Source organism: Sceloporus occidentalis, unplaced genomic scaffold (assembly GCF_023333645.1).
Source record: "Sceloporus occidentalis isolate IW3139 unplaced genomic scaffold, rSceOcc1.0.p SCAF_16, whole genome shotgun sequence".
Taxonomy (NCBI): Eukaryota; Metazoa; Chordata; class Lepidosauria; order Squamata; family Phrynosomatidae; genus Sceloporus; species Sceloporus occidentalis.
The window spans coordinates 14,281,507-14,308,153 of record NW_028316996.1 but is presented as its reverse complement, the minus strand read 5'-3'; the positions used below and the strand labels follow the sequence as shown (position 1 = coordinate 14,308,153).

The window sequence follows — 26,647 nt, the reverse complement described above, 5'->3', positions numbered from 1 at the left end:
CTATTCTTTGTAACAATAAACACCGTATAGCTTGTGCTTTTTGTCGGGGAAGCCAACAAAACGAACAGCTGCCTCATTGGGACTGCAGTGCCTTCTGGGTTTTGAGATTGGGTAACGGACGCTTCCATCAGCCAACCATCCACCATCACATCGATCATAGTTGAGAAGTTTCCAAGCCGCATACATCTGACCTACTTTAGCAATTTGGGCACCGTCATTAATACATGCTTGCACGGCTTCGTCATATGTCAACTTGGTTGGGTGTATTAGGTAGTAGAAGCGGCCTAGTGGGGGAAAAAAAAAAATCACATTAACCACTTAATAACATGAAATAAAACAGAGAATATGTACTAGCATTTATCTCACCTCCCGTTTATAGCAACATCATCATCATTTTTACAGTTTTACTAAGTTAACTAAATCCCTATAGTTTTTTTGTTCCCATTAGTGTAATTGTTTTGAAGGCAGTTTTAAAGTAATGGACTATTTTTACTTCAGAGAAGCTGAGAGCCGTGTCAAAACTTTTACAACATTGCATGTGTTTATTTGGTGTCCTAAACCGTAAAAAATGTATAATTTGGCAAAATGACAGCTCTGTTTTGCATTAATTAGCTGTTGGCTCAAATTTTATTGCACTGATTCAAACCTATCTATAGGCCTGGCTGGGGTCATGGCCGGTATTTGACTGGCTTCGCTATTTTTTTTTTTTAAAGGTCAAGTAGGTTGAATACTCTGACTGACTCTGACTGAAAGAGCTGCTTTTTTGCAGGGAGAAGGCCGTGTTGTGATAGCCTGGTCACCCCTTATCAGTAGCGTACCTAGCGGGGGGGGGCAGTCCGCACCGAGTGCCGCTCATCAGGGGGGTGCCAACTTGCCGGCACCCGGCACCCCTCCAGAGACGGACAGCAATGTCCGCCGCTGGAGGAGCAGGCTCGCAAGGGAGCGGTATTGGAGGTCTTTAGCAGACCTCCAGCTCCCTTAAGTGATTTTAAGCCGGGTTCAACCCTTGAAAACCACTCAAGGGAGCCGGAGGTCTGTTAAAGCCGCGCCCACTGCCGTCCGTGCCCTCTGACCCGGAAGAAGACAGAAGAACTGAAGAAGAGGAGGAAAAGAAGCTGTAAGGAGAAAAGAGGAAAGGTAGGAAAGCATTCAGTGAGTGATAGTTGATTGGTATGTGTGTGGATTGGTATGTGTGTGGATTGGTGTATGTGTGTGGATTAGTATACGTGTGGATTGATATGTGTGGATTGGTATATGTGTGGATTGGTATATGTGTGGATTGGTATATATGTGGATTGGTATGTGTGGATTAGTATATGTCTGGATTGGTATATGTCTGGATTGGTATGTGTGTGGATTGGTATGCGTGTGGGTTGGTATGCGTGTGGGTTGGTATGCGTGTGGGTTGGTATATGTGTGGATTGGTATATATGTGGATTGGTATATGTGTGGATTGGTATATGTGTGGATTGGTATGTGTGGATTGGTGTGTGTGTGGATTGGTGTATGTCTGCACTGGTGTATGTGTGGATTGGTGTGTGTGTGGATTGGTATATGTGCGGATTGGTAAGTGTGTGAGAGTGATGGGTGTTATGCTGTACCATTTCCAATGTATTTTTCATTATATAATTATGCTCTAGTACATCATAACTCCCATCACTCTATACTGTTCCATACAGTGGCAGAGCTGGGAGACAGAGGCCTTGCACCCCCACCGCAGGACTCCTGAAAGGTAAGTGAACTTCAAAGTGGGAGAGGGTAGATAGTTAGGAGGGGGTAGATAGGGAGAAGGGAGTGAGAAGGGGTAGGTAGGACAAAAGGGAGTGAGAAGGGGTAGATAGGGCAATCATACTCCTATAATGCCAAGTCTGCGAGTACATCCTGGAATCTGGGTATGCCTGGGCATGATAGAAATGTGATTGCTGTTAACAATCATATATATATATATATATATATATATATATATATATATATATATATATATATATATATATTAATATTGTTATTTAATTGTTTTGTCCTATTTTGGTGTGTTACTTACTTGAAATAAAAGTGTTAGATTTTTCTTTATGGTGTGGGGGGGCCCATATTCGGTTTCGGCCAGGTAAATGCTGGATTTTCGGTTTCAGTCCAGAATTCGTTTCGGTGCATCCCTACTACTAATGAAGTGGTAGGCCTACACCACATCAATGTTTGGCTTAGTATATAGTGATAGGATTTATGCTGCACTATTGTCAATGTCTGGCTCAAAGTATAGTGATAGGGATTACGCTGTACCACCGTCAATGTGTGCCTCAGTATATAGTGATAGGTGTTATGTTGTACCACCGTCATTGTCTGCCTCAGTATATAGTGGTAGGTGTTATGCTGTACAACCGTCAATGTCTGCCTCAGTATATAGTGATAGGTGTTATGCTGTACCACGTCAATTTCTGCCTCAGTATATAGTGATAGGTGTTATGCTGTACCACGTCAATTTCTGCCTCAGTATATAGTGATAAGTGTTATGCTGTACCACCGTCAATGTCTGCCTCAGTATATAATGATAACAGTAAGTGTTATGCTGTACCACCTTCAGTGTCTGCGCCGGTATATAACGGTAGAAGCTATGCAGTTTTAAAGTGTGTGGGGGGGGGGTGCCACATACAGGATCCGCCCCTGGTGCCAAATACTCTAGGTACGCCCCTGCCCCTTATACAGCAGAAGCTACATAACTGGCTCCTTACGTAAAGACATTTGGTAACAGTGCCCCTACAGAACAGGCAGCCTCCCGTAGACTGGATACAATGTGGCTGCTACATTTGAACTATTTCCTGAATGCAGGTTAGCCTCTGATGCAAGATCCCCAATGTGTGTAAATAACCTCTCCAGTGCTAGACTTCAAAACTTCAGTATGTTAACTTATGTTAAGTATAATTTTACTTCTTTTCAATTATTTTGAATTTTGTACATGTGGGTACATTGCTTAACTGCAAATTCTGTAATGTTCAATAAGCCATTGGACATTGTTTTGGTTGGTTCAACAACAAATATAAAGCTGTAAATGAGTAACCCCTGAACTACACCATTGATTATTCACTAAAACCAAAGTTTCAACGTATCAACTTAATTATAGTTTAAGAGTTTTTTTCTCCAAGAAGAGTTGAGCTGATCTTGCATTACACAAAGTTTAATTCAATGGTTGGCTTTCAAGACGTCTCATAGACTTAAATTATGTATTGTACAAAACCATCCAAGCTCTTTTGCTGGAGAGGCTTATTAAGGTTGGTCATCAACTAGTCCCTTTTCCAATTACAGAATTATACATAAAGCATTCTACACTCTACCAGTGTTATCAATAAACACACTATGTCATTTTCAGTGCAAGTTTGTTTTTCAGTTTCTTCCTAATCTCAAATGAGCCAACTCTAAAATAAAGTCTGAAGAGAACAGCAAAGCAAACAGTCGTCATGGAAACACACAAATTCACACTTACATCTTCTGCCAGAAATATCTGTTCTCCAACAATGCTTCCAGAAATAACATCATCTTATCAATTAATTTCCGTATCATATATTTTGAGATAAATTACACACATTTTTATAATGCGTTAACATAAATTATTCATGCGGAAACCGCATGTCTGGCTACGTTAGGTATGAGGGTATGATACACAAAGGTGCATCTACCACTTTTTGTAATCCCATCATTTTACAGTTCTGTACAGTAAACAAACGTGCTATGGGATTGTGAATATTCACATATATACTTAAGGTGAAAGAAGAAAAAAATAAAATGCACATTACAATATATGAACACGGATGGTCACTTTCCATATTTTGAAGGTCATTATTTTAATGCACACTCTCTCACCTTTGAAGTTTGAGGTAAAACAGAACACATCATATCTGCCTTTATCTTTGTCTCTGAAACCATAGTTCCGAACTCCAGGAACAGTGTTCTTGCCTCCACAGGGTTGTCTTGGATTAGTTATAGGGTATTGTACTGATCCATCACTGAGCCAGCCAGCATTACACCAATCCAGTCCTGACCTCCATGCATCGTAGAGTTGATCAAAAGAGGCGATGATAGAATCCTGATCTTGACAGGCTTGTTGGGCTTCATGAAAGTTCAGGTTGTAACGGCCCATTCGAGGAAAGAATGGGAAAACAATGCCTATAATGAAAAACAAAGATATACTTTAGAAAAGAAAAAAAGTGGTTCTCAATTTGTCTCAGAATGGACCAACTTGAATTACCACAGCCCATGCCAAGGGAAATTGCAGGTCTCGAGAAATAAAAATCTTTTCACATTCAGCCAAGACCCAACTTAAAATAAAAGTATCAAATTAATGTTCACTTAAAATAAAGATATATCTGGTAGTGTCAAGCAGCGATGTTTTGACTATATGACTAAAAGTAGATGTTACGTGGAAAGAGAGGAAAAGAAAGATAAGATCAGAGAGAAAGGGTGATAGATATATAGATGGATAGGCAGATATATAGCATTTTAACGTTTGAAATTCATTGAAATTCCCAATTTAAGCTACATTAGTTTGACAATGTGTCCAATACTAAGAAGGAGATAAGAAGTGCAGTCAAGAGATTGCTTTTCAATAAAGCCTTGGATCATATTGCCCTGACATCTGTAGTTCAGCAAAGCACATCATAAAGCAGATATGCTGGTGGGCTACTTAGTTTATGGCCACCCTGTTTTACGAGACTAAAACAAAACAATTTGAGGGTATGTTTAGCCCAGTGGTATCAATAATTATAGTGTTTCCTTGTGTGGCCCTTTGAAATGACAGCTTAAATGCTAATCATCAAGCTGTTTGTTTGGTCATGCATAAATGGTCCACCCAGCAATCAATGTTAATAGAGGAAAGCACTAGCTTATCAATTTTAATATATTACAGCAATATAGTACTGCGTAGTGCATTAGCTGATGAACTCCCAATCTTTTATTCAGTTCACAGGACAAAAGCACCAATGACATGTCTTGGAAAATAAACAAGCATATTCTAGTTATTGTGAATGAATTACAATTCACATTTGCAATGGGGCACTGTTGACAGATTCATAGCCTTGGCATTATAAAAGTTCCTCTTTCCTTTGTATATTAGCCAACAGTATGTTAACAAAATGCATTGGAATAAATACTATTCCACTTCAGGGGGCAAAAATAATCTTCAGTGATTGAATTTGTTGACTTTAAAATCTGGTGTTGTAAATAAATGTATTTATTATTTTTGTAGGCCTTGGGCATCTGTGTCTCTCTCCGTTCATTTTACTTTTCTTAGTTTATTCAACAAAAGCCAAGCTGCATTTTCTGAACACATTAAAAAAATAAATAAACAAGCAGTATTTTTGCTTATATTTTTGTGCATATTTGAATTGTATTATCAACTGAAATCCATCATATGTGTGAAAATACAAAACCAGACAATATTTCTGTAGTATACACAAAATTAACTGATGATAGGACTGTTTTCATTTCATTTCAACAAAAATGTATACATTTCAATGAATAAAAAAAACACTTAAAGTCTCACAGCAAGGTTGCTAACTATATTGATAATATATTTTTCATTTTTTATTGATAATAAAATATGTCTTTCTCTGGAGCTGTCATCATACATGGCATACCTTAATACTTCTATTTGGTCTTGGTATACCTAAGACGGGTTTGTTCCTCCCATCACCCCCTGCTGCTGGGGCATGTGCTGTAGGGAACAGCAATGATCTTCCAGACTATTGGTAAGATTAAGGAGGAGTGGGCTATTAGGTTATTAAGGCCCCAAGAATGCCCCAGGAATTTGTAAGACTGAACAGTGATATCCCTGATGGAAAAACCCACTTCACAGAATTGTGAGCACCTTATACAACATCCTGTAGCTGAAGACTATCAGTGATCTAGATATCATGCCATTAACTGGGGAGTGCATGCTGTGTCCCACAGTCCTGTGCCCAGTGCCGCCTGCCGACTACTGAGAAAGAAGAAAGATCCGGTCATCTATTCAGGAGGAAGCCATCAGTATGCTACCGGATGGTAAAATGATTTCTGCAACACAGTAGAAGACGCAGGACTGGTAGACCGGAGACAGCAAGTAGACATTTCCCCTGTATTGCAGGCACTGCACCAAAGCACTCATAGATACTTGTACCTTGTGCTTAAAGGGGTTGTGCTAAAATATGCAACCTAAGGTCCCAAAACGTGCACCACTGATTTCTACAGAGGTTATTGGGGAAGGGTGGAGACTGGTTAGAGGGAAATCTCATGGTACTGAGAATCCCCGGATAGTGTATACGCTAAATGTTATCATTAGCAGAGCTACTGTTACTATGTTATTATTTTTTAATTATTTGATACATGAGGGTACTATTCATTTTTGCATCAATTCCAGTTTTTTTGTATCACAAAGTCCTGGTCAGAAAGCATAACCTGTATTCTAGGTTTCTAAGCCGGTGGAGGCACTGCCAACGACACAGACACCCCCATCTCTCAATTCATTGCAGAGGCTAAGGATCCACTAGTGAGGACCAAATCAGTAACAAGTATCTAATAGTATCTAACTATTTAGTTAGCATAGATGGTGATTTCTTTAGTGCAGAAGTGTTAAAAATTCCAGCCAAAATTATAGGCCAATTCCACAGAAAAAAATATATACCCACTGATGTTAGCACAGGTGTCACTGCTCCCTCACTAACATAGTAACATAGTTCATAAGGTTGAAAAAAGACCAAAGTCCATCAAGTTCAACCTATATACATATTGTGTCCCTACACTAGACAACTCTTACAGTGGTTGCAGGAGGTACAAAACAGCCCAATATTGGTTTAATTCCATTTCTACCATTACCAGAAGCCATAATATATATATATACCCACGCACCAATTAGCCATAAAATATTGTGTAGGTCCCCTTTTTGCCACCAGCTATGACCTATCAAGGCATGGACTCCACTAGACCACGCAGCCCCATACACAACAAACTGCAATGCACTGTGTGTTCTGATACCTTTCTATCAGAATCAGCATTAACTTTTTCAGCAAATTGAGAAACAGTTACTTGTTTGTTGGATTTGACCAAATGGGCCAGCCTTCACAGCCCACGTGCATGAATGAGCCTTGGCTGCCCATGACCTTGTCACCGGTTCACCGCTTTTCCTTCCTTGGAACACTTTTGACAGTTACTGACCACTGCAGACCACCCAACAAGAGCTGCAGTTTGGGAGATGCTCTGACCCAGTTGTCTAGCCATCACAATTTGGCCCTTGACAAAGTTGCTCAGATCCTTATGCTTGCCCATTTTTCCTGCTTCTAACACATCAACTTTGAGGATGAAATTTTCACTTGCTGCCTAATATATTCCACCCACTGACAGCTGCCAAGATAACAAGATTACCAGTGTTATCCACTTCGCCTGTCAGCGGTCGTAATGTTATGGCTGATCGGTATAAATTTATATAATTATATACCTGGAATATTTTCCCATGAACGTTGCACCCAGTGTCCCAATTTGGTACCCTGATATTGTGATGACGCTTACATGATGCGGGTCGAGTCATATAGTAAAATCAAACTGAGGTATGTCCCCAACACACCTAATTCTCTAAATGTCTTGTCCTTTTCTGTATATGCAAAACATAAAACAATATTTACGGCATATTAACCTCTGGACTGGTAATCTGGAACCAAAGCAATATGCAATACATCACATTTACAACAAACCAGCTCTTCTGGATATAATTGCATTTTAAGGAGTGTCAAATGAGCAAGGCAAAAATGAGCTGATTTGTAAACACCTCAAATTAAGATGTATTTTTCCAATAAACACTGTGGGGAAAAAACTCAGTCTAATGTAACGTAATTCAAACTTTGATGTTCGGTCTGTCACTTGATTAATAGGATTTTGCAGAGATGTAAGAAAGATTAATCTTCTTTTAGAGTTAGGACGGTAGATCAGGTATTCAGAAAGAAAAAACTATACAAAATGTATTTTAAGAAGAGCAAAGAAAGCTAAATTATATCTTAATCAAAAAGCTTTGAGGCTTCATCTGTACTTTGAAGCAGATTTAGTTGCATTAATTTGGAAACAGTTCAAAGACATAAATTGACATTATATTAAATAATGGTTTAACGTGCATATATTATCTGTTGTATTTCGTTCTCTCTGGTGTGTGTTCTCATTTATTCCTCTAGTGCTCATTAGAGACACTGTTCCTTTTATGTTCCGGAAAGGTTACATTTGATACTTTAAGCATTCTGATGGACAGGTTTTTCAAACAGCTAACGTCACTTCTTCAAGTAACAGCTTTCCTTGATGCAGTAAAGGAATAAACATATGAGGATATTAGTCCCTACAATTACACATTCCAATCATCTAAAATGACTTCTAGCTTCTAGGCAATTCATTTTAGTAGATTTATCATTTAATAATTACTAACAATGCTGTAAAAAGCCTCGTAAACAAGGTTATATTTCGATAAACATGTCTGATAACACTTTCTGTTGACTGACAATATTATGATTTTTTGCATTAAACTGCTTTAATGGATTGTTTTTCTATGTGTAGTATAGGTTAGTGTAGTGTAATTGTAATTTAAGTGTGTGATATCCTGAATATGGGAGTGGGAAGAAGTAATTGCAGTAGAAAAGAGACGCAGTTCATGAGAGGGACAAATAGGGCAGGTAGGGACAGTTCAAAGACATAAATTTAGGGTAGAAATGTAGCGGGTGCCGAATTAAGGGCTCTGTAGGTCAGGGTCAGAAATTTTAATATGACATTGGACCAAGTTCCACTTTCTTTTTGAATATATATATATATATATATATATATATATATATATATATATATATATATATATATATAAAAAAACACTTGTGAGACACTATTATTTGTATCTAGGGCTATCTGAAATACAGCTCCATATCTGAGTTAAAGTAAAGCTGAGATAGTCTTAGTAAAGCTGGACACAAAGTGTAGATATTTTAACAAGAAATGGGCTTTTCACGGTATACCTAGATATGCTATATTCCTGAATATGCTTAACCCAAACTAGTTGTGTGCTTTAACCATATTACTATTTTCTATCTTATGAGTGGAAGGAGACTGTTGAGTTGTTTCAAGAATAATGGAACTGTCATTTCCAATCACGTCTTTAATCTTTTAAACCCTAAAGGACCAATTTTCACTAAATAGCTCTCCAGTCAAATAAGCATATTGTGCTAAACCAAATTACATAAATAAAAGTGTGAACATTGAAAGAAAATTATACCTGGAAAATAAGAAAGATAGTAACATGTAATTAGCCTTAAAATGTGAGCCATCTTCTCGTGTGCTGTTTCGATGTTCTAATATTTATAAATATAATCAACAATTCAAGGTAATTGGGATCAGATATTTCTAGCTGATTTCAGCTGTTTATTGTGTTGCTAGAAGCAGTAGATATTTTATTACCGTATTTGCTCGATTATAAGACGACCCTGATTATAAGACGACCCCCCAAAATCTGAATATTAACTTAGGAAAAAAGAAAAAGCCTGAATATAAGACGACCCTAAAGGAAAAAAGTTTTACCAGTAAATGTTAATTCATGTAAACTATTTTTTTAAATAAAAGCTATGATTGAGAAAAATATTTTTTTTGTTTTTATTTCTTGTATTTTCCAGCCTGTCCCCCAGTTACGCACATCTGCCCCCAGGCTTGCCACACCAATATGGCACTGTGGCCCATGATATGCCTTTTAACCCTCTATATGCCACTGTGCCCCATGGTATGCCTTTTGACCCCCTATATGCCACTCTGCCTCCAGAAATGCCTTATACCCCTATATCCCATTCTGGCATTTAGGGGGTTAAAATGCATATTATGGGGCAGAGTGGCATATAGGGAGGTATAAGGCATTTCAGGAGGCAGAGTGGCATTAAGGGAGTTAAAAGGCATTGTATAGAGCACTCTGCCTCCAGAAATGCCTTATACCCCTATATGCCACTCTGGCATTTAGGGGGTTAAAAGGCATATTATGGGGCAGAGTGGCATATAGGGAGGTATAAGGCATTTCAGGAGGCAGAGTGCTCTATTAAATGCCCCCTTAACGCCACTCCAGAAATGCCCTATGCCCCCATTTAACTAACACACACACACACACACTCTCTCCCCCCCTCCCCTCCCCTCTCCTCTCTCCTCTCTCCCCTCTCTCCCCTCTCAGCCCTCTCTTACCGGTGCTTCCAGCCGGGGCAGCGGGTTGACGTCGCCTTCTGCTGCAGCCGGAAGGAGGTGGAGTTGGCAGCGGGGGTTTGTATGCGTCCGTCGCGTATACTTTCCCCGGCTGTCAGAGATCAGAGATCTCTGACAGTCGGGGAAGGTCTACGCGACGGACGCAGACAACCCCCGCTGCTAGCCACACCTCCTTCCGGCTGCAGCGGACGTTGTCTACGCGGATCGCGTAGACGTCAACCCGCTGCCCCGGCAATACAGCAGGAAGCACCGGTAAGTGTGTATGATGGGGGGGGGGGTGAGACAGGAGGATCCAGGTCCCCTGCAGCGGTGCGGGGGATCTGGATCTTAGTCTCCTAATCAGACTCTATTTGAGGTCTGATTAGAAGACGACCCCGATTAGAAGACGAGGGGTATTTTTCAGAGCATTTGCTCTGAAAAAAACCTCGTCTTATAATCGAGCAAATACGGTAATAACCGCTTGCATTTGGATTCATACAAATTTAAATCAACAAAAGTTTTCAATTTTGTCAATTTGTGTGAATTCTCAAAAACAATGAGGGATCCCCAATGAAACAGGCAAAAATAAAGGAAAAAACTCTGTGTTCCTGTCTCCTTTCCCTCAGCTCTGCTTCTTATCTTGATTTTTCTCCTAACGTCTTTGCCCTCTTCTCCTTGTGTCTTCTTTCTTAATTTGCTTCTCCATGGATGAACTTAAGCGAAAGGATGGAGCCTCTGGGCACACCCTCTGGATTGGAGGAACAGGGAAGAGGCTGTCCTCGTGAATGAGGGTGACAATGAAAACAAATGGACCAAAAATGAAACTAAAAATGTGTCCAAATCATTTTTGGTTCAGTTGCAGAAGTCTATGTCTAACTATTATGTTTATTAATCTGCTCCCAATTTTACTCTGTACTTTCCCCTTTGTCCATATACCCCTGCCATTCCCCCATGATGCCCCTTGTATATTTCCCTGGACCAGTCCAGCCTATATTTCTCTCCAATTCATCTGACCTTTCTGCTCACTGCCTGTCCATTGTTCCTACATGCCTCAACCGTATAGTCCTTTTCACCATTTCCCTACATACTGTAATCCCAGACATACCCAATGCTGTCATCGCATGTATTACACACCGCAGAAAACAAAGCATAAGTAAAGGACACAGACGTTCACATTGGTTTGGTAGCCTCCTCTCACCCAACACCAGCCAGTACAAGCAGTTTTCAATCCAAGGCTGGAGTTATTTTGCTTGTATAAAAGTATGTTATCATTTGACTTTCAAATCAGTATTCTTTTTTAAATAGTAAGATGGAATGTGTGGTTACAATCTCTACCCTGATATCTAATTACAAACACTTTTCATAGAAAATCAAAAGCAGCATGTGGTTGTTAGAATATCTGCACAGAACTAGAAAACGAAGGTCTTTTCAATACAATCAGAATACATTACAATGGATAATCCATTAAAGCCAAAGGGAGGCTTTTTACTGGCAATCTGATCGTTCATTTCAAATGAGCACACGCAAGCATTAAGTGTATTTTGTAACAGCAATAAACGCACAATGTACTTTCTTTTAACACTGTAAGTGTGGGCATGACACTGAAAAATTAACAACAGAAGAAAATGTGGTAACTCTTAGCGTTTTTGAAGGTTATGTAATGTTAATTTGTAGCATTTTAGTACTGTACATTTGAGCAATCAAGAAAAGTGTTGATAGATAATTACATGAAAGTGCTACAATCTATTGTTAAAGACTAAAAGGGTGGCACTAATCTTAAAGCGATTCTTTAAAATATATAATTTTAAACAATCGTTTTAAAATATTTTTTGTAAGAAAAAAATGTCTTGATTGTAATGTGTTTTTTTTGTTTGCTTCAGTGGCCATAGGTGTTTTTACCAACTGTTTGAACAGATTAGCTGCACTGAGCCACCAACACTAAATCAGCCCCATGTGAGCCAAAGTGTTATTCCTGTAAGTGTCTCAGTATACCACTTATAACAGTAGACAAATATTGAAGACCCTGACTTTGGATTCAAATTTTACTTTTAGTATACCTGTCAAATTACCTGTTTTTTGGTGGCACAGTCTAAATTTTGTTCTATCTTAAGCCACCAGCTCCCAGAACGTTACCCTCAACAGCATGTCATTTGGTAGACTTTAGTAATGACAGCTGTCATAATGATGTATAATATTAATATTTCAGAGAGATATTGATAATTTACTGTCTTGTTAGTATTATATTTATTTTCAAGAATATATTTACACTATTTTATCTGTTATTTATACATTTGTGTAATTTTTTTATTTTTTTTGCAGCTTATTAAATATGGCTAGTAATATATACATGGTTTTAAAAGTTTCTCATTGAGAAAACAATAAAAAGTTCTTGTTTTCTTTATCGTAAGATATGTCCAACATATCAGTGATTGGTTGCACCACAAATACTGAATAATGTACTTTTTTGGCAATCTCAAACATAACTTTGATGTAATACACTCTTGAAAGTAAGTAAAGAAGTAAGTGAATGGCAGTTAGGAAATGTGGTTACCCTTGTATGGTGACATCTATAAATGTTGCAGATATGCCCGTCTGGAGTTCTCCTTCGGTGTATAAAATGGAATCATAGGATGGATCAGATTGCAGTAGCGCCACCATCCACATACAGAGGATTATAGCTACCCGTGCATGAATGTGTTAAGCATATGATGAATGTAAGTGAGGTCTGGCTGAGGTAGATCCTCCATCATCCTCTCCATATGGAGATCAAAGGCTGACTCTTAGGCCTGGTGATCAAATCTGTACAATATCCAGACACAGTAAAGGTATATAATACCACAAATACTGGCAATAGCATTGCAGTTATCAACAGGAAACCTGCCGTTCTTGTGGCAGCAGCTTGAAAACCCTCAGGGAAGGAACTGGAAAAGTGCCATTGCCTACTTTGGCTGAAGCTTATCTCCCCTACCCTTTAGAGACATTGGTGAATTGGGACATATAGCTTTCTTCATGGCTTTACTAAGGAGAACAGTCATGTCTGGAGCTTTTGTTATCAGAATTTAGTTCAGCTCAAACTATTTATACGAGGGACTATTTATATTTTCTTCAGAGAAGAAAACACATGAACAATTTGTTTTCTATTGTTCCCATGTTTTTATTAAGTAACTCAACTTAGTTACATAATCATGTAACTGTAATATCCAACGAAAGCTGTATCTCTTGTTTAAAAAACAATATACAGAGTAGTTTACGTGGGTACACTATTCAAAAGAAAAGGGGAATAATGCTTCAACCTACATTTGGCAAAAATGTCAAAATAGCTCCTGTAATTGAGATACAAAAAAAAACTTGTACTAAAGTGGTTAAAGTTCTTTACAATGAATTAACATTATTTAAATAATTTGTATGACTTACTCTTTTTAAAATAACTCAAATTCCAATCAGATATCATTAAGGACTATTATTCCTATTTGATCTATAAGATTCCTCCCTACAAAGGAAAAAGAATGACTGGGTGTGGTAAAAAGAAATAATAATAATGCTAATATTATTATTATTATTATTAGTAGTAGTAGTAGTAGTACCGGTAGTAGTAGTATTTAGAAAAAATCTTATTCCAATCTCATATCACTCAGGGCTATCTTTCCTTACCTACAAGCTGCCTCTCTGCATGGTGCCACTGACATAAAAACATTAACTAACTGATAGTCCATAATTTAGTTCCTATTAGGGTTGGTAAAACTTAAATAAATGATTACATCAGAACTGCCTGAGACATTTAAATTTAAATATTTATAAAGCTTGAAATCTTTACAGTTTCAAAAGGTCAGTCACTGTTATTCATTGCAAAAAGAGCTAAAAAATATTTAACTACATAGTACAGTCTGTCACCAACAACTGAAGCTGTCACAAAAACCTACAATTTAACTAGTAACATAAAATGAAATATATGAAGTTCCCTATTCAATCACTTTTTTAACTTGCGATGAGCACCTCAATATTTTAAAAAATTTACACTGTACCAAATAAAGCTGGGATTTATTCTTACTTCTAACTTGTCTCGTTAAATAAATAGTAGCATGATCTCGATATGGATATCCAGAGGAGGGCTGGCAAGAGGCAGCTGATCTGTGGCCTGCTATAATTTGACGGCCTGTGTATTTTACCTAAAATTCTCTTAACGCCCACTGGAATACCTAGAGGTGCACAAGATAGTGTACTATATATACTATATATAGTAAATACAAAATGATAATGTACAAAAAAGTTGAGTTGGATAACCAAAAATAAACGTCCCTTGTTTTATGACCATCGTATCTGGAAATACCTTTATGTTCAGAGTATATGATCAGCTTTATATGAGATAAATAGTCCACATGTGTCATTTGTTAGTTATTAACGGCAGCTCAAAATAATTTAAACTGGACTGACTGGCGGAGGCAAGAACACCTTGGGGTCACAATGTTTGCTGACCCTGTGGTAATAGGCCACTTGCACTTGTGGGCAAGGTAAAGCTGTAGAGGTGTGATGTGGTGGAGGTTTGATGTTAAGAGTGCCGAATAATAGAGTGAGGATGCTTTAGTGTTAGAGTGTATGTGTGTGTTAAAGTTTGTTTGTGTAAGTGTGTGTGTATGTGTATATTAAGTTAGAATGTGTGATCATGTGTGTGCTAGTACATATGTTCCTGGAAGGAGGGGGCAAGAGGACACACAACTAATAATTGTTTTAAACTATTGCTTACCTTGTAAATCCAAAGATACAACCGCTGTATCATCGTCCAGTCCTTCAATGACTTCACATTTGTATCTGCCATAGTCTTCCAGTGTTACGTCAGTGATTACTAGAGAAGCATCATTTTCACTTGCTCCTTGCAGGTAAACCCTGCCCTGGTAGCTGCCATAACTCCTCTTGTGATGCCCCATTGAAACAAAGACATCCACCTCCTTGAGGTAATCTGATGTTAGTTTAGTCCACTTGATTCGAATCTTATGAGAAGGTGAGCCAGCAGATACTGAGTCATGTTGAAATTTGCAAGGCAGTGTTGCATTACCACCTCGATGTGAAATTATTTTTGTTTGTTCTACCTCCACGTACAGATGTGGTCCGTTCTCTGTAAAAAATGTAATTGGAAATGGGTCAGTTTTAAAACACTGATAATAAGAAACTCAAGACACTATTGTTGAGAGTTTTCCCGAGGGCCTCTTGATACAGTTCAAACCCTTGGGTGCAGTTTACATTAACATCTGAAGTAAAAATAAATGAATTCTGGTTTGTGATTTAGATGATTAGAATGGCCAGATGTCTATTTTATTTTTTTTCTAGAACCAACAATTTTTATTTGTAACCATGGCAGAGGTACCCATCATAGTAAAACAGAGAAGTATATCAAACAGAATTGCATTATGATAAAGAGATTAAATGGTAAAGTCAGGATATCTCCCAGCAGTGGGCAGCATTGACCTTTTTTGGATACTACTTTAATTAAAAAAACATTGAAAATTACAATTATTCCAGTATAGCCAATGGTGGATAGGCTATGCCACTGGGTATTGGTCACTAGCCTAATTTTCTCTATAGATTACTAAAGTCAATATCAGGGGTGACAACATATTAACACACGGTGTGGGTAAATTGTAAAAATTGCTTCCTTGATTTCGCAACCTATAATTTGTTTTCACTGAGCTTGAACATCTGCCGTTATGAAACCCCATATCCAATCCTATATGCACAAAATAATTTCGAACACAGCTACTCCATTCTATTCCCTTGTCACAAGTCCTGGGATTTGTCTGGTATTATCCAAGAGTGTAATGTATTTCTAGACAGCTTAAAAATTTATTTAAGCAAATGTTCCTGCTTTGGAGGATTGTTCTTGATTATGATGACAGAACAATGTATGCATATTTTATGTTAGTATGGAACTGCACATTTTAAAATGATATATGTAATACCGCCACGGCTTATTATTATCTTTTCTACAGAATAAGGTATAATACACATTACACATGAAAATACATTTTATTAGTGCAGCATTACTAAATCTAGCATTTCAAATCTAACTAACCATTTAGGAAGAATATTGCTAAGTCTTCTAAAATAAAGACATACAGATACTATGATTCCATATATTTGGTCACTAGAGGTTTGGAGAATATTTTAAAATAGGAACTAATGGGAGCGCATAATACTAGCTAACATAAGAAAGTACAGAGCTTAGCAATGAGAAAGTGGGAGCGTGAAAGGGGTGAGGTTAGTACAGCCAATGAGGAGACCTCCAGGTTAACGTGGTTATTGGAACGATATTATAAAGTCAGTAATACCACCACCAAGTTGTAACCTCAAAGTTTCTGTTTGATGAAGCCAATGCTATTTTTACAACCTAAGACTTGAGAAATCAGCTTGTAGAGTTACAAGATACTATTCTTGGAAAGGACTGTCATTGATGTTGATTTAGGGAATCTTAACTGATTTTATACGAATATAAGAACATTTGAGACTTAAGAAGTATTATAAAAACACACTCTGTTTTTTTTGTCATGCTTCATATGAGAGCTGCCATCTGTTGCATCACCTTTTTAACCACTTTGCCATAATATATATCTATATTTATATATATAGACTGTATAACAATTATAACTTCTGTGCTATAACCGCCTACATAAGACAATAATAACATAAAAGACAGATTTCAGATGTGACAATTCACTTGGATGCCACATGTAGTTATTTTCTATGTATTATCATCGGTAATTCTATGAGAATATGATGACCTCACAGAAAATTAGCAATACCATACACAACATCCATTTTATTTAGTTATGTCTCTGACATGTTACTATGTGTAAGACATTAATCAATTGCATTTTTAAAAATCTAAACCATTGACACGGTCAACTTTTTTCAAAGTGAATCCCTGAACTATGGATTTCTAATATTTATATTCTTCTTAAAACATGGAATCAATGTAGCAAAGCCTGCTCAGATCTGACGAAATTGGAGAACATCTAATTGCCTTTGCTTTTTCCACTAGCATCCAAATAGACAACTGTAGTATAGTTTATCTGACCTCCTACTTACCTACAATGCCGAGCACTGCTCTTGCCAAAAACAGCATTAGCGCTACACCTTACATTCACAGAACACAACTGAATCTACACGTTTTAAGTAAACATAGTGATAAGTTAAAGCTGGAGTCTAGACTGATTAAGAGTCCTTGAAAAAGTTACAGTGTATATGTTATGCAGAATTAAGTTCTCAACTGAGGACAGCAAGGACAAATCTCAGGAACACAGAGAAAGTGATAAGCGCAGGCGACACCATGTAAAACAACAATGAAAACAGATAGCCCTCCTAACCACTGGCCATAACCCAAGCAAAATCCATTTTAATTAGTAAAATCCTTCCTATTTTTATTTGGACTTGGTTGAAAATATGTCCAGTTTAATTTATCTATCAAAACTATATTTTGCCCTTTTATAATATATGTAAGGCCCCCAAATTGCTGTAAATTCAACTGTAACATGTTATTTGCAGTATTCTTAATATGGTTATTTTGGGAACAATCCAATCTAATAACAAAAAAACATTTATTGGAATCCAAAGTTAAGAGTAAATTTCAAGGGCATGGAATATAACACCCTGAGAGCTGCAAAGGGGATGAAAAGAGGGACTATGGCCGGGACTATGATGGCAGGGCCAGGGTAAAATGGAGAAATGATCTACTAACAAGAAGGTAGATCATTAACATTTTGTCCTGTCCAGGGGATTGTCAGCTATGCTGGATCAGAGCTTTTAGGGCTTATTTACTATTACATTTAAAGAAAGCATTAGTCCCATCATTACTTGTCACTGTTGTTACTAGGGATACAACAGTGGGGTTGAGTTTATGATAAATAGTTTAGAGTGTTTTTCCTTGCATTAGGAGAGCTATACTTTTACCATGCTGGATGTTATATTATGTAATGCAATAGTGTTAATGCAACTGTATATTATGGCATTTATAACAATATTGTATACAGAAATGTATAGCTCTGCCAGCCTTAGGACTGAACCACGGAAGTACTCTCAGCAACCCACTCTATCCTCCAAAAGAGCACCAAGATGTGACGTCACAAAACGCACCAATGGAGGCCTGTTCTCAAAAAGCAGAGGCCCACCAGGCAGCCTGATCGCCCCAAACCCCGGCTTTGTGGGGCTTTCCCCCTGGTCCTGACCCTCCATATTCTCCATCCGCAAAGAGGACGCTGGAATATGTTGTCATATCCCGGTGTGCTGTGTTTTAAAGATGTGCAGTGCCTTTCAACTGAGTCTATGGAGGCCTGTGCCCAATGGCTGCGAGGAACTGCCACTGTCCATGGACCTCCTGTCTTAGTCAGCCTAGGCTAGAATACATCACTTATTGTACAGAAAATATAGGTTGCCAGCCATATTAACTTTCCATTCATAGAGTTTGCACTACTTTTAAGTAAATGCTTCCACCTTGGTACCTGTATTTTCCCAATGATCAAATAACCCCCATATTTTAAAATGGAAATGCCCAAAATAATTCCACTTAACCCCTTCATTAAATAGGATTTTTCATACCTTTACCAACAAAAAATGTATCACTTATTACCCAATTTCCAGACTTTTTTTTACTTTTGAAAACATATGGAAGCTCATAAAACCTAAATATTAGTGCCAGTATGTAAAACAAACTATACTAATAGATATTTTGCAATTTTGCTTTGGATTTCTTTTAAAGAGTAGGTACCACTGCTGGAAACTATCCAATTTACGTCCCAGATTACAGGACTATCCCACATTCTATTTTTATTTTCTAGATGGCCACATCCATCCCTTATACATTTCCCTATATTGGGTTTGTTAACACTTCTGGCTTAAGAGGTTTGGGTCAGTCATGTAATGCTGGTTCCTGTTGACAGAGGAGAGTCCAGGTTATCTTTAGACAGCCTGACCTCTATGCAAAGGCATTAAGATCTTTATGCATCTGGATGCACTAATATGTCCTAAGGACCACCTTTTATTGAGATGAATAAATGGAACAGCATCCCATCAGTAGCGGTAGAGGCTAATACCAGGGAACAGGCCTGGACTGGCCATCGGGCACACCGGGCATTTGCCCAGTGGGCCGGGCGGCCCAGGGCTGGATTGACGTAGGGGCTGATGGAGCTGCAGCTCGAGGCCCCTACATTAAAATAGGCCCAGTCAGGGCAAAAGGGGCAACTGCCCCTTAGGCAGCAGCAACTGCGACCGGGCCCGCCATTCAAGGGGGCCGGGCAGCCCCCACCAGGGCCGGCCTTAAAGATGTGCAGCCGCACAGGGCGCCACTACAGCAGGGGCACCTGCCCAGGACTTAAATTAAAACATCGGGGTTTTTTGTTTGTTTGTTTAGAACTTTATATAACATCCTCCGTGTTAAATAAAGTTTATAAAAAAACCACACACAAAAAAACCAATGTTTTAATTTAAGTCCCGGGCAGGGGCGCCAAGTGGTCGCTCGTGAAGTTTTCAGCAACCGCTTGGCGCCCCTCACTCTTCGTGACTCCGTCGCGGTGCCGGCGTTTCAGCTGTGAAGTGCGCACCGTGGCAGATTGGGAAGACGGACGCCTCGCGCCCCCACCGCAGGACTCCGGCAACAAGGTAAGTAGGGGGGTGCAGTGAGAAGTAGCAGGGGGGGTGCAGTGAGAAGGAGCAGAGGGGGGGCAGTGAGATGGGGCAAAGGTAGTAGATAATGAGAAGAGGCAGTGAGAAGGGGGAGAGGGGTTAGATAGTGAGAAAGGGGGAGAGGGGGTACATATTGTGGGGAAGGGGGTACATAGTGAGAAGGGCAGTTAAGAAGAGCAGGGGTAGATGGGGAGAGGGGGTAGTGTGAATGTGTACGAAAATGAATGAATAAATGTGTGGATGAATTGTGTGAATGCATACGAGAATGAATTTAACTAATGTGTGGATTAATTACTTGAATGATTTGTGAGACTTCATTAATGAATATGTGTAAATGATTCGTGTGAATGAGTGAGTAACTGTGTAAGTGTTTATGTCTGTCATGAATGTTTAAGTGATTTGGGAAAATGCAAAGATGGCACATGAAGGGTTGGCTGTTTGCAGACAAAGATGTCTTACACTGGGCTGTTAGGGGACCACGTTGGCTCAGGCTGGGCTGTAATATGTGTGTAATCTGGGTGCTGATCAGGTTCTATGTGGGCAATAGGGGCTGGCTTTGGGGTGTGCAACCGGTGCAACCTTTAATGCTGAGTTTATATGTGAATTCCAATTGATTTATACCTGCAAAGCTGGGTGTGTGTTATTCTGTTGATCTGTATCTGGTACGCTCTGTTTCCATACATTATTATTGTATACCTACAAATAAAGGGTTTGTATGTCTGATTTTGTTTATTTGATCTATACCTTCAACGCTGAGTTAACGTGATTTTCAATTGATCTATACTTGCAAAGCTTGGTGTGTTGATTCTGTTGATTTATACCCGCTATGCTATGTTTCCATACATCATTTAAGCATACCTGCAAATATAGGGTTTGTATGTGATCTATACATGCAAGTGCTGTTTATATGTGTTTGATCTATAGTTCACAGGGAGGAAGGAAAGGAGAGGTATGGCTTGGTGAATGAGGGACAAAAAGACTGGGAATGATTTCAGGGGAGAGGACCTCTCAAAGTCATGGTCAGAGTGAGAAGGGGGGAAGACTGCACTGACTATATCACAGTCTTCTGTAATCTGCAGTCAGTGTGGCATTTTCTTTTTTTGGTGTGGTAGTGGAGGGAGTGGTGCATGCTAGGGAGCGTGGAGCAGGGCCCAAGGAAATGTCGGTGTTGCAGAGCCTGTCCTGGTGTGTGTGTCGGTGTGGCAGAGCCTGTCCTGATGTGTGTGTCCGGGTGGCAGAGCCTGTCCTGGTGTGTGTGTTTGGGTGTCGGTGTGGCAGAGCCTGTCCTGTTGTGTGTGTCTGGGTGGTAGAGCCTGTCCTGGTGTGTGTATTTGGGTGTCGGTGTGGCAGAGTCTGTCCTTGTGTGTGTCTGGGTGGCAGAGCCTGTCCTGGTGTATATTTAGTCATCTGTTTTCTGGCCCTTTACTTTCTGTAGGAATAAATTGAACTATTTATTTTTACTTATCCAGAGATAAAACGCCCTCCTGAATTTCTAGTCACTTCAGAGGACAAAACATTCTAGGCCCAGAAATCAGTGAGAGGAAAAGTAAAGGTATTGTGCTATTTACTCTATTTCAACCTGCGTATCTTATTAAAAAGGATTAGTGACACTAAATCGTGGCTTCAGGGGTCTGGTGTATGATGACTTTTTTTAGTCACATTGCTCCGCCTATCAGATTGGCTGAGCGCCGGAATTCAGTTGGGGTGGTCTGAGGTCTGAGTTTCTTCCCTGCTGTGCTGTGAGTCTGTGAGGGTGATCTGACCAGCCAAGGCCCAAGGAGTGCCACACTGCCACTAGTTGTTTTTTTAAAGTACCAACTAAATGGTCAAAGATTAGTTACTGTTTGGAATCTTTCATTGAAGATATAGCGCTTTATAAATTGCATGACGTTATGATTCATTTATAAATAAATAAATAAATAAATAAAAATGGGCTGCTCAGTCTTAAATGCCCGGGCCTATTTTTTGTCCCAGTCCGGGCCTGCCAGGGAATGTGGTGTTTGTGCAGCTCAGTGTGGTGTATGAGCAGGAAATGACACCGAAAATATCACATGACAGACAAAAATGGCAACCTCTAAATCTGCAGATAAAGGAAGTTTATTCGAATAAGATGGAATAAAACCACATTTTCTTTAATGCTAAAGTACATTCATGAATAAAATACCGTATTTAAAATGTAAAAATACACTGTGACCCTTTAACCATTTGATGCAAGAGTAATGGACAACTGCCTCCATGATTTATTCACCATTTATACGCTTGAACAATTTGTGTGATTCCATTAAAATTTATAAAGTATTCCTAGAACACTGTTGTTTTCCAGATAAAAATAGATTAAAAAGTAATTTAAAAAATATATACATTTAATTTTGGATTATTTGAAGCTATGACACAACTGCATCAGTGTTTTATATCTGTGTCCCTTTAGCATATTTGCACACTATATTGTGACTTTTAACTATTTGAGCCAAAACTAAAACAGCTGCAACCTACTGCAGGGAAAAATTGTGCTGCAGATATAGTAATTACTGGAAACAGCATGTAAATTGCAAATTCATCTTAATTTCAAAACACATTCCTAAACTAAAGGAAACCTATTCTTGTTATGAAAAAATGTAATTCTAGATTACTTGTGCTATAATGTGTTACCTATCGAGCTTGAAGGACACTGCAGTAACGTAGAAAATAATGTGTTATTGTACAGCATGCAGCCAAGGCAGGGTTTACCCATGTACATATATATATATATATATATATATATATATATATATATATATATAAAGAAGGCTTTTCATTTATTGGAAGGATAAGAAATTGAGGGGCATGCAAGAAAACTTAGCCCAAAGGAAAAGTCAATGCAGTATAATCTGAGACAGTGCAGAGAATATGGGAGCATTTATTATATGTCTCTATATTACCCTTAAGCACATATACTTCCATACGGTGGCTGTTCTCTTACCATGGATGTGAATAATCCTGTCGTGATGTATTGTGGAGTTGCTGGCATGGTGATCAGCCCCACAGAGAGAAATTAGCACCAGGATGAGTAGGCTCTTCATCTTCGGGATCCAAATGAATCTTGTTCTCTGAAAGAGCATCACATACAAGGAGACTCGTGAAAATTACATACCTTCACGTCCCTGCAGCTGCCTAACTTTTTACAGTGTAGTAATCACCAGGAAAACTGCTCTGCAAAATTGCATAGCATGCTGTGAGCCTAAAATAGAAGTCACCGCTTCAAGGAACCAGGTAAACGCAGCACATACTAAAATGCTTACTCAACTTTAATAACTTTCTATATATTATATAAACTGTTAAAAAACTATATGGTCAATTATGTGGCAACATTACAGCTATATTAAATAGGTATAGATTAAATGTTTGTCATAGTAAATTAATAGCTACCTTTCAGTGCATAGCCAAGTCTCAATTTTTTTTACCTATACATTACAATGTGTATTATTGTGCATTAAGACCAGGGCCGGCCCAAGGCAAAATGCCGCCTGGGGCGAATGTTAAAATGCCGCCACCCCCTTATCTACCCCTCTCCCTCCGTCCCTGCCCCCCCCCTTATCTACCCCTCTCCCTCCGTCCCTGCCCCCCCCCTCCCTTGTACTTACCTTTCAGGAGCCCTGCGGCGAGTCTCCCTGTTCGGTCTCGGTGCCGGCTTGTAATGCTGAGCGCCAGAAATCTTCCGGCACTCAGCATTACAAGCCGGCACCGAGACCGAACAGGGAGACTCGCCGCAGAGGAGAGAGAGAGGGGCGCCGAGCGGGTACTGACAGCTTGGTAAGCGAAAACCACTCGGCGCCCCTTTCTCTCTCTTTCGCTTTAAAAAAAAAAAAAGGGGCACTTTGCCGCCCCTTCAAAAGTGCCACCTGGAGCGGTTGCCCCACTCGGCTCCATTGTCGGGCCGGCCCTGCTGATTAAGACCCAGTTTTGGCAGTTCTATATTCTGCAGTTGTCTGGATTGATTCGTCATTCATTTTTACCTAGAATGCTGACACACTTATTTCAATTGCATGGCCGAGTCTCTGCAGTTAGAAGAAATACAGACTGCAGTCACGGAGCACTTCTGTCTCTAAGTATTAATTCAGCAAATCAGAGAGAAAATTGATAAAGAAGTTAAAAAAAAAACTGGGCAGTGTCTAAAAACTAAATACTTCTTGTCCTATCAGAAGAACGGTTTTATATTTAACGTATTAGAAAAAAATCTTAAAATGATTACTGTATTTGTTTATGGGAATGCCATTAAGAAACATATGGAATGTCACTGCTTTGTCTCATAGGTACAAAGTGTTAACCACAAAACAAACCATTTGAGATGAGGACAGGTCCACCATGCTTTGGAGAACTCAAGTTACATACAAAAAGGTATACAGTCCTAAACAGGGTTGGGAAAATGCCGGTACCCAGACATCACTGTCCATAACAAGTCTTGTGGAAGTCCTAAGGGTAATTCAGTCAAATGTCCTCCAAATTCTGTACAAAACCCGATTAATCAGCTTCACACAACTCTTTTCCAGAAGAAAAAAGAAAATAAATAAAACTGGCCAACCTGTAGAGGACTAAAGTAAAAACCGATTGGTAATCTCAGCTATGTGTGAAATCCACAGGTCCCATATTTTAATATATTGTTACTAAAATGTAGCAGCTGTTTCTTCAAACATGCTATTCAATTACTTCCTACAAAAATTGTTTATGCTGTGGACAAGCCCATCAGGTATGTGTCGTAGTGAATGAAGACACATTTACTTAAAAATGTACTAGAAACTTGCAAAAATAGTTTTTGAGGTGTGGTTGGGACCACAGTTAGACAGCAACCTTCTTTGTGAAGGAGATTTGACTAAATGTGCCATAAGTAACAATGATTTCCACAAGCCTTGTTATGGACACTAATGGCCAGTACAGACACTTTGCCCACCCATGTTTGGGACTGTATTGAAATAGTATCTTCTTATTAAGTTCCAGGTAGGAAACACTCTTTGAAACCACTCATGTAATAGCTAACAATTCTGACCACTGGTCTTTCGACACCCCAACTCTTCTTCCCTCATAACCATATGTCTAACAGAGTCTGGGACACCTATTGCAGCCAGGAAGCAACCAATATACCATTTTTAAAATCTGATGCACAAGAAAACCTTTTTTTTCTTTTTTTAAAGAGCAGAGTTCCTAAATATAAGGATGAAACAAGGCAGTTTAGGAATTACGAGGGCCGGTAACACCTGAAACAGTATTAAAACACTTCCCTTAACTGTGATAAGGAGTGTAACTGCCCATTATAAAAGAAATCCAATACTATGTGCATGTCCCTAATGGATCATCTGATGAAGTGATTTAGTGGAAGTTTAAAAACACTTTTAACACACAGAGGCACCTATTGGTGGGATGCCAGTAGTGTGAAAACTGGAAACAATATTTATATGTAAATGTACAACTTTAAGGTACAGACAAGATATCATATTTTTGAAATCTGATATTTTATTAGGACGTTGATATTAAGTTGCTACTCTTATTGCAAATAAATTACATTTGTAAACAGGTAACAGTATAGACAGGGCACATGATGTCACCCCTCCATCATCACTAGGACTACATACAGAATACATTATCAAATTAATTATTTTAAAAGCTTCAATTTCTAAGGTGTTTCACAATTAACAGGATATTGGTCTCCAGATCATTTGATAATGTAATATATGAAGTAAGTATAGTAAGTAAGCACTATAGACATCTGGAACACATCTGTGCCCCTGTCAATGCTTTGTTCACAAAGTTCAATGTGGATTCATGTAATGTCCGGACTCAGCTCATTTTTGCGTCCATCCACATCAACACATCAACATGTGGAGTTTGATGTTAATTCAAACAGTCCATTATTTGTAAGCAATTGATTCAGAATTCTCAATTTCAGATGGCAAAGAAACACATTTTTTGATGATGGTTGGCGCAATATTTCAGTGTAGACATCATGCTGTATGCTGTATATGCATCATGGAAAATTAAAGAAATTCCATGGTTATGTCTTTGGTGGATGCAGATATGATTCTTATAACGCTCACAATATTTCCCCCATGTGGGTCCAGAAAGGCTGGTTCAAATTGGGTCCTCTGGACATGCCTAGGAACTCTAAAGACTGGACCCTGAGCCCAATCTCAGGGGGAAGGGGCAGGTTCTTGGGGTCATACAGTATGGAACTGACTCCTCCATTTTCTTCACTGTTGTGATTATTTATCTATTGTTGGTAGCTTTTGCTACCAGTATGCTATGGTTGATATCCCTACTTAAATGCAGGCGACTCCATTAAATGCCAGTAATAAAGGGTTAGCTTATTTAGAAAGTTCACAGGTATGGCTCTGGGGTGCAGGAACTCAGTAGGGTAATGTAATGTGACACCTGAATGTTAACTTTAGCACCAAAGTTGCTGCAGGGAGCAACCATGACTCTCAAACTCAAGTAGGCTGACTAGATGTGTTAAAACGTTCTTATCTCAGCAAGGTGTCCCAAGCCTTGGTTGCCTTGTGGATAGTTTCACTTAAAGTATGGGTAAAAGTTCATGCCTACTGCTATATCTATCTATCTATCTATCTATCTATGGATATCTAGATATGATGTGAGCTAAACTGCAAAATATTCTCCATCACTGCCTATTACACAACGATGATGTTTAAAGGGAGAGTCAATTCATTTGATTCCCCTCCAAATAATCCCTGTAAGCACCACAATACTGGTACTATTTTCAGGTTGTGTATAGTAAGAGTACCTGAATGCATAATATTTC

The 26,647-nt window shown here is 38.8% G+C and overlaps 1 protein-coding gene across 1 annotated transcript; it reads right to left on the bottom strand.

The window, feature by feature from the left end:
• Positions 1 to 22,922, bottom strand: LOC149303056 (hyaluronan and proteoglycan link protein 1-like). Its single transcript, XM_089481792.1, has 5 exons — positions 22,823 to 22,922; positions 20,685 to 20,687; positions 14,939 to 15,307; positions 3,853 to 4,155; positions 1 to 284 (listed from the first exon to the last, which is right to left on the bottom strand). The coding sequence occupies exons 1-5, from the start codon at positions 22,920 to 22,922 to the stop codon at positions 1 to 3; spliced, it is 1,059 nt and encodes a 352-aa protein (XP_089337918.1).
• Between the last annotated feature and the right edge of the window lie 3,725 nt (positions 22,923 to 26,647).

Excerpts from the sequence above, each read along its gene's own strand:
- LOC149303056 (XM_089481792.1), bottom strand. The coding sequence starts at position 22,922 with ATGAAGAGCCTACTCATCCTGGTGCTAATTTCTCTCTGTGGGGCTGAT. Across the intron at positions 4,156-14,938 it reads TGTATCTTTGGATTTACAAG|GCATTGTTTTCCCATTCTTT; the intron begins GTAAGCAATAGT and ends TTTTCATTATAG. Across the intron at positions 285-3,852 it reads TTTTACCTCAAACTTCAAAG|GCCGCTTCTACTACCTAATA; the intron begins GTGAGAGAGTGT and ends TTCCCCCACTAG.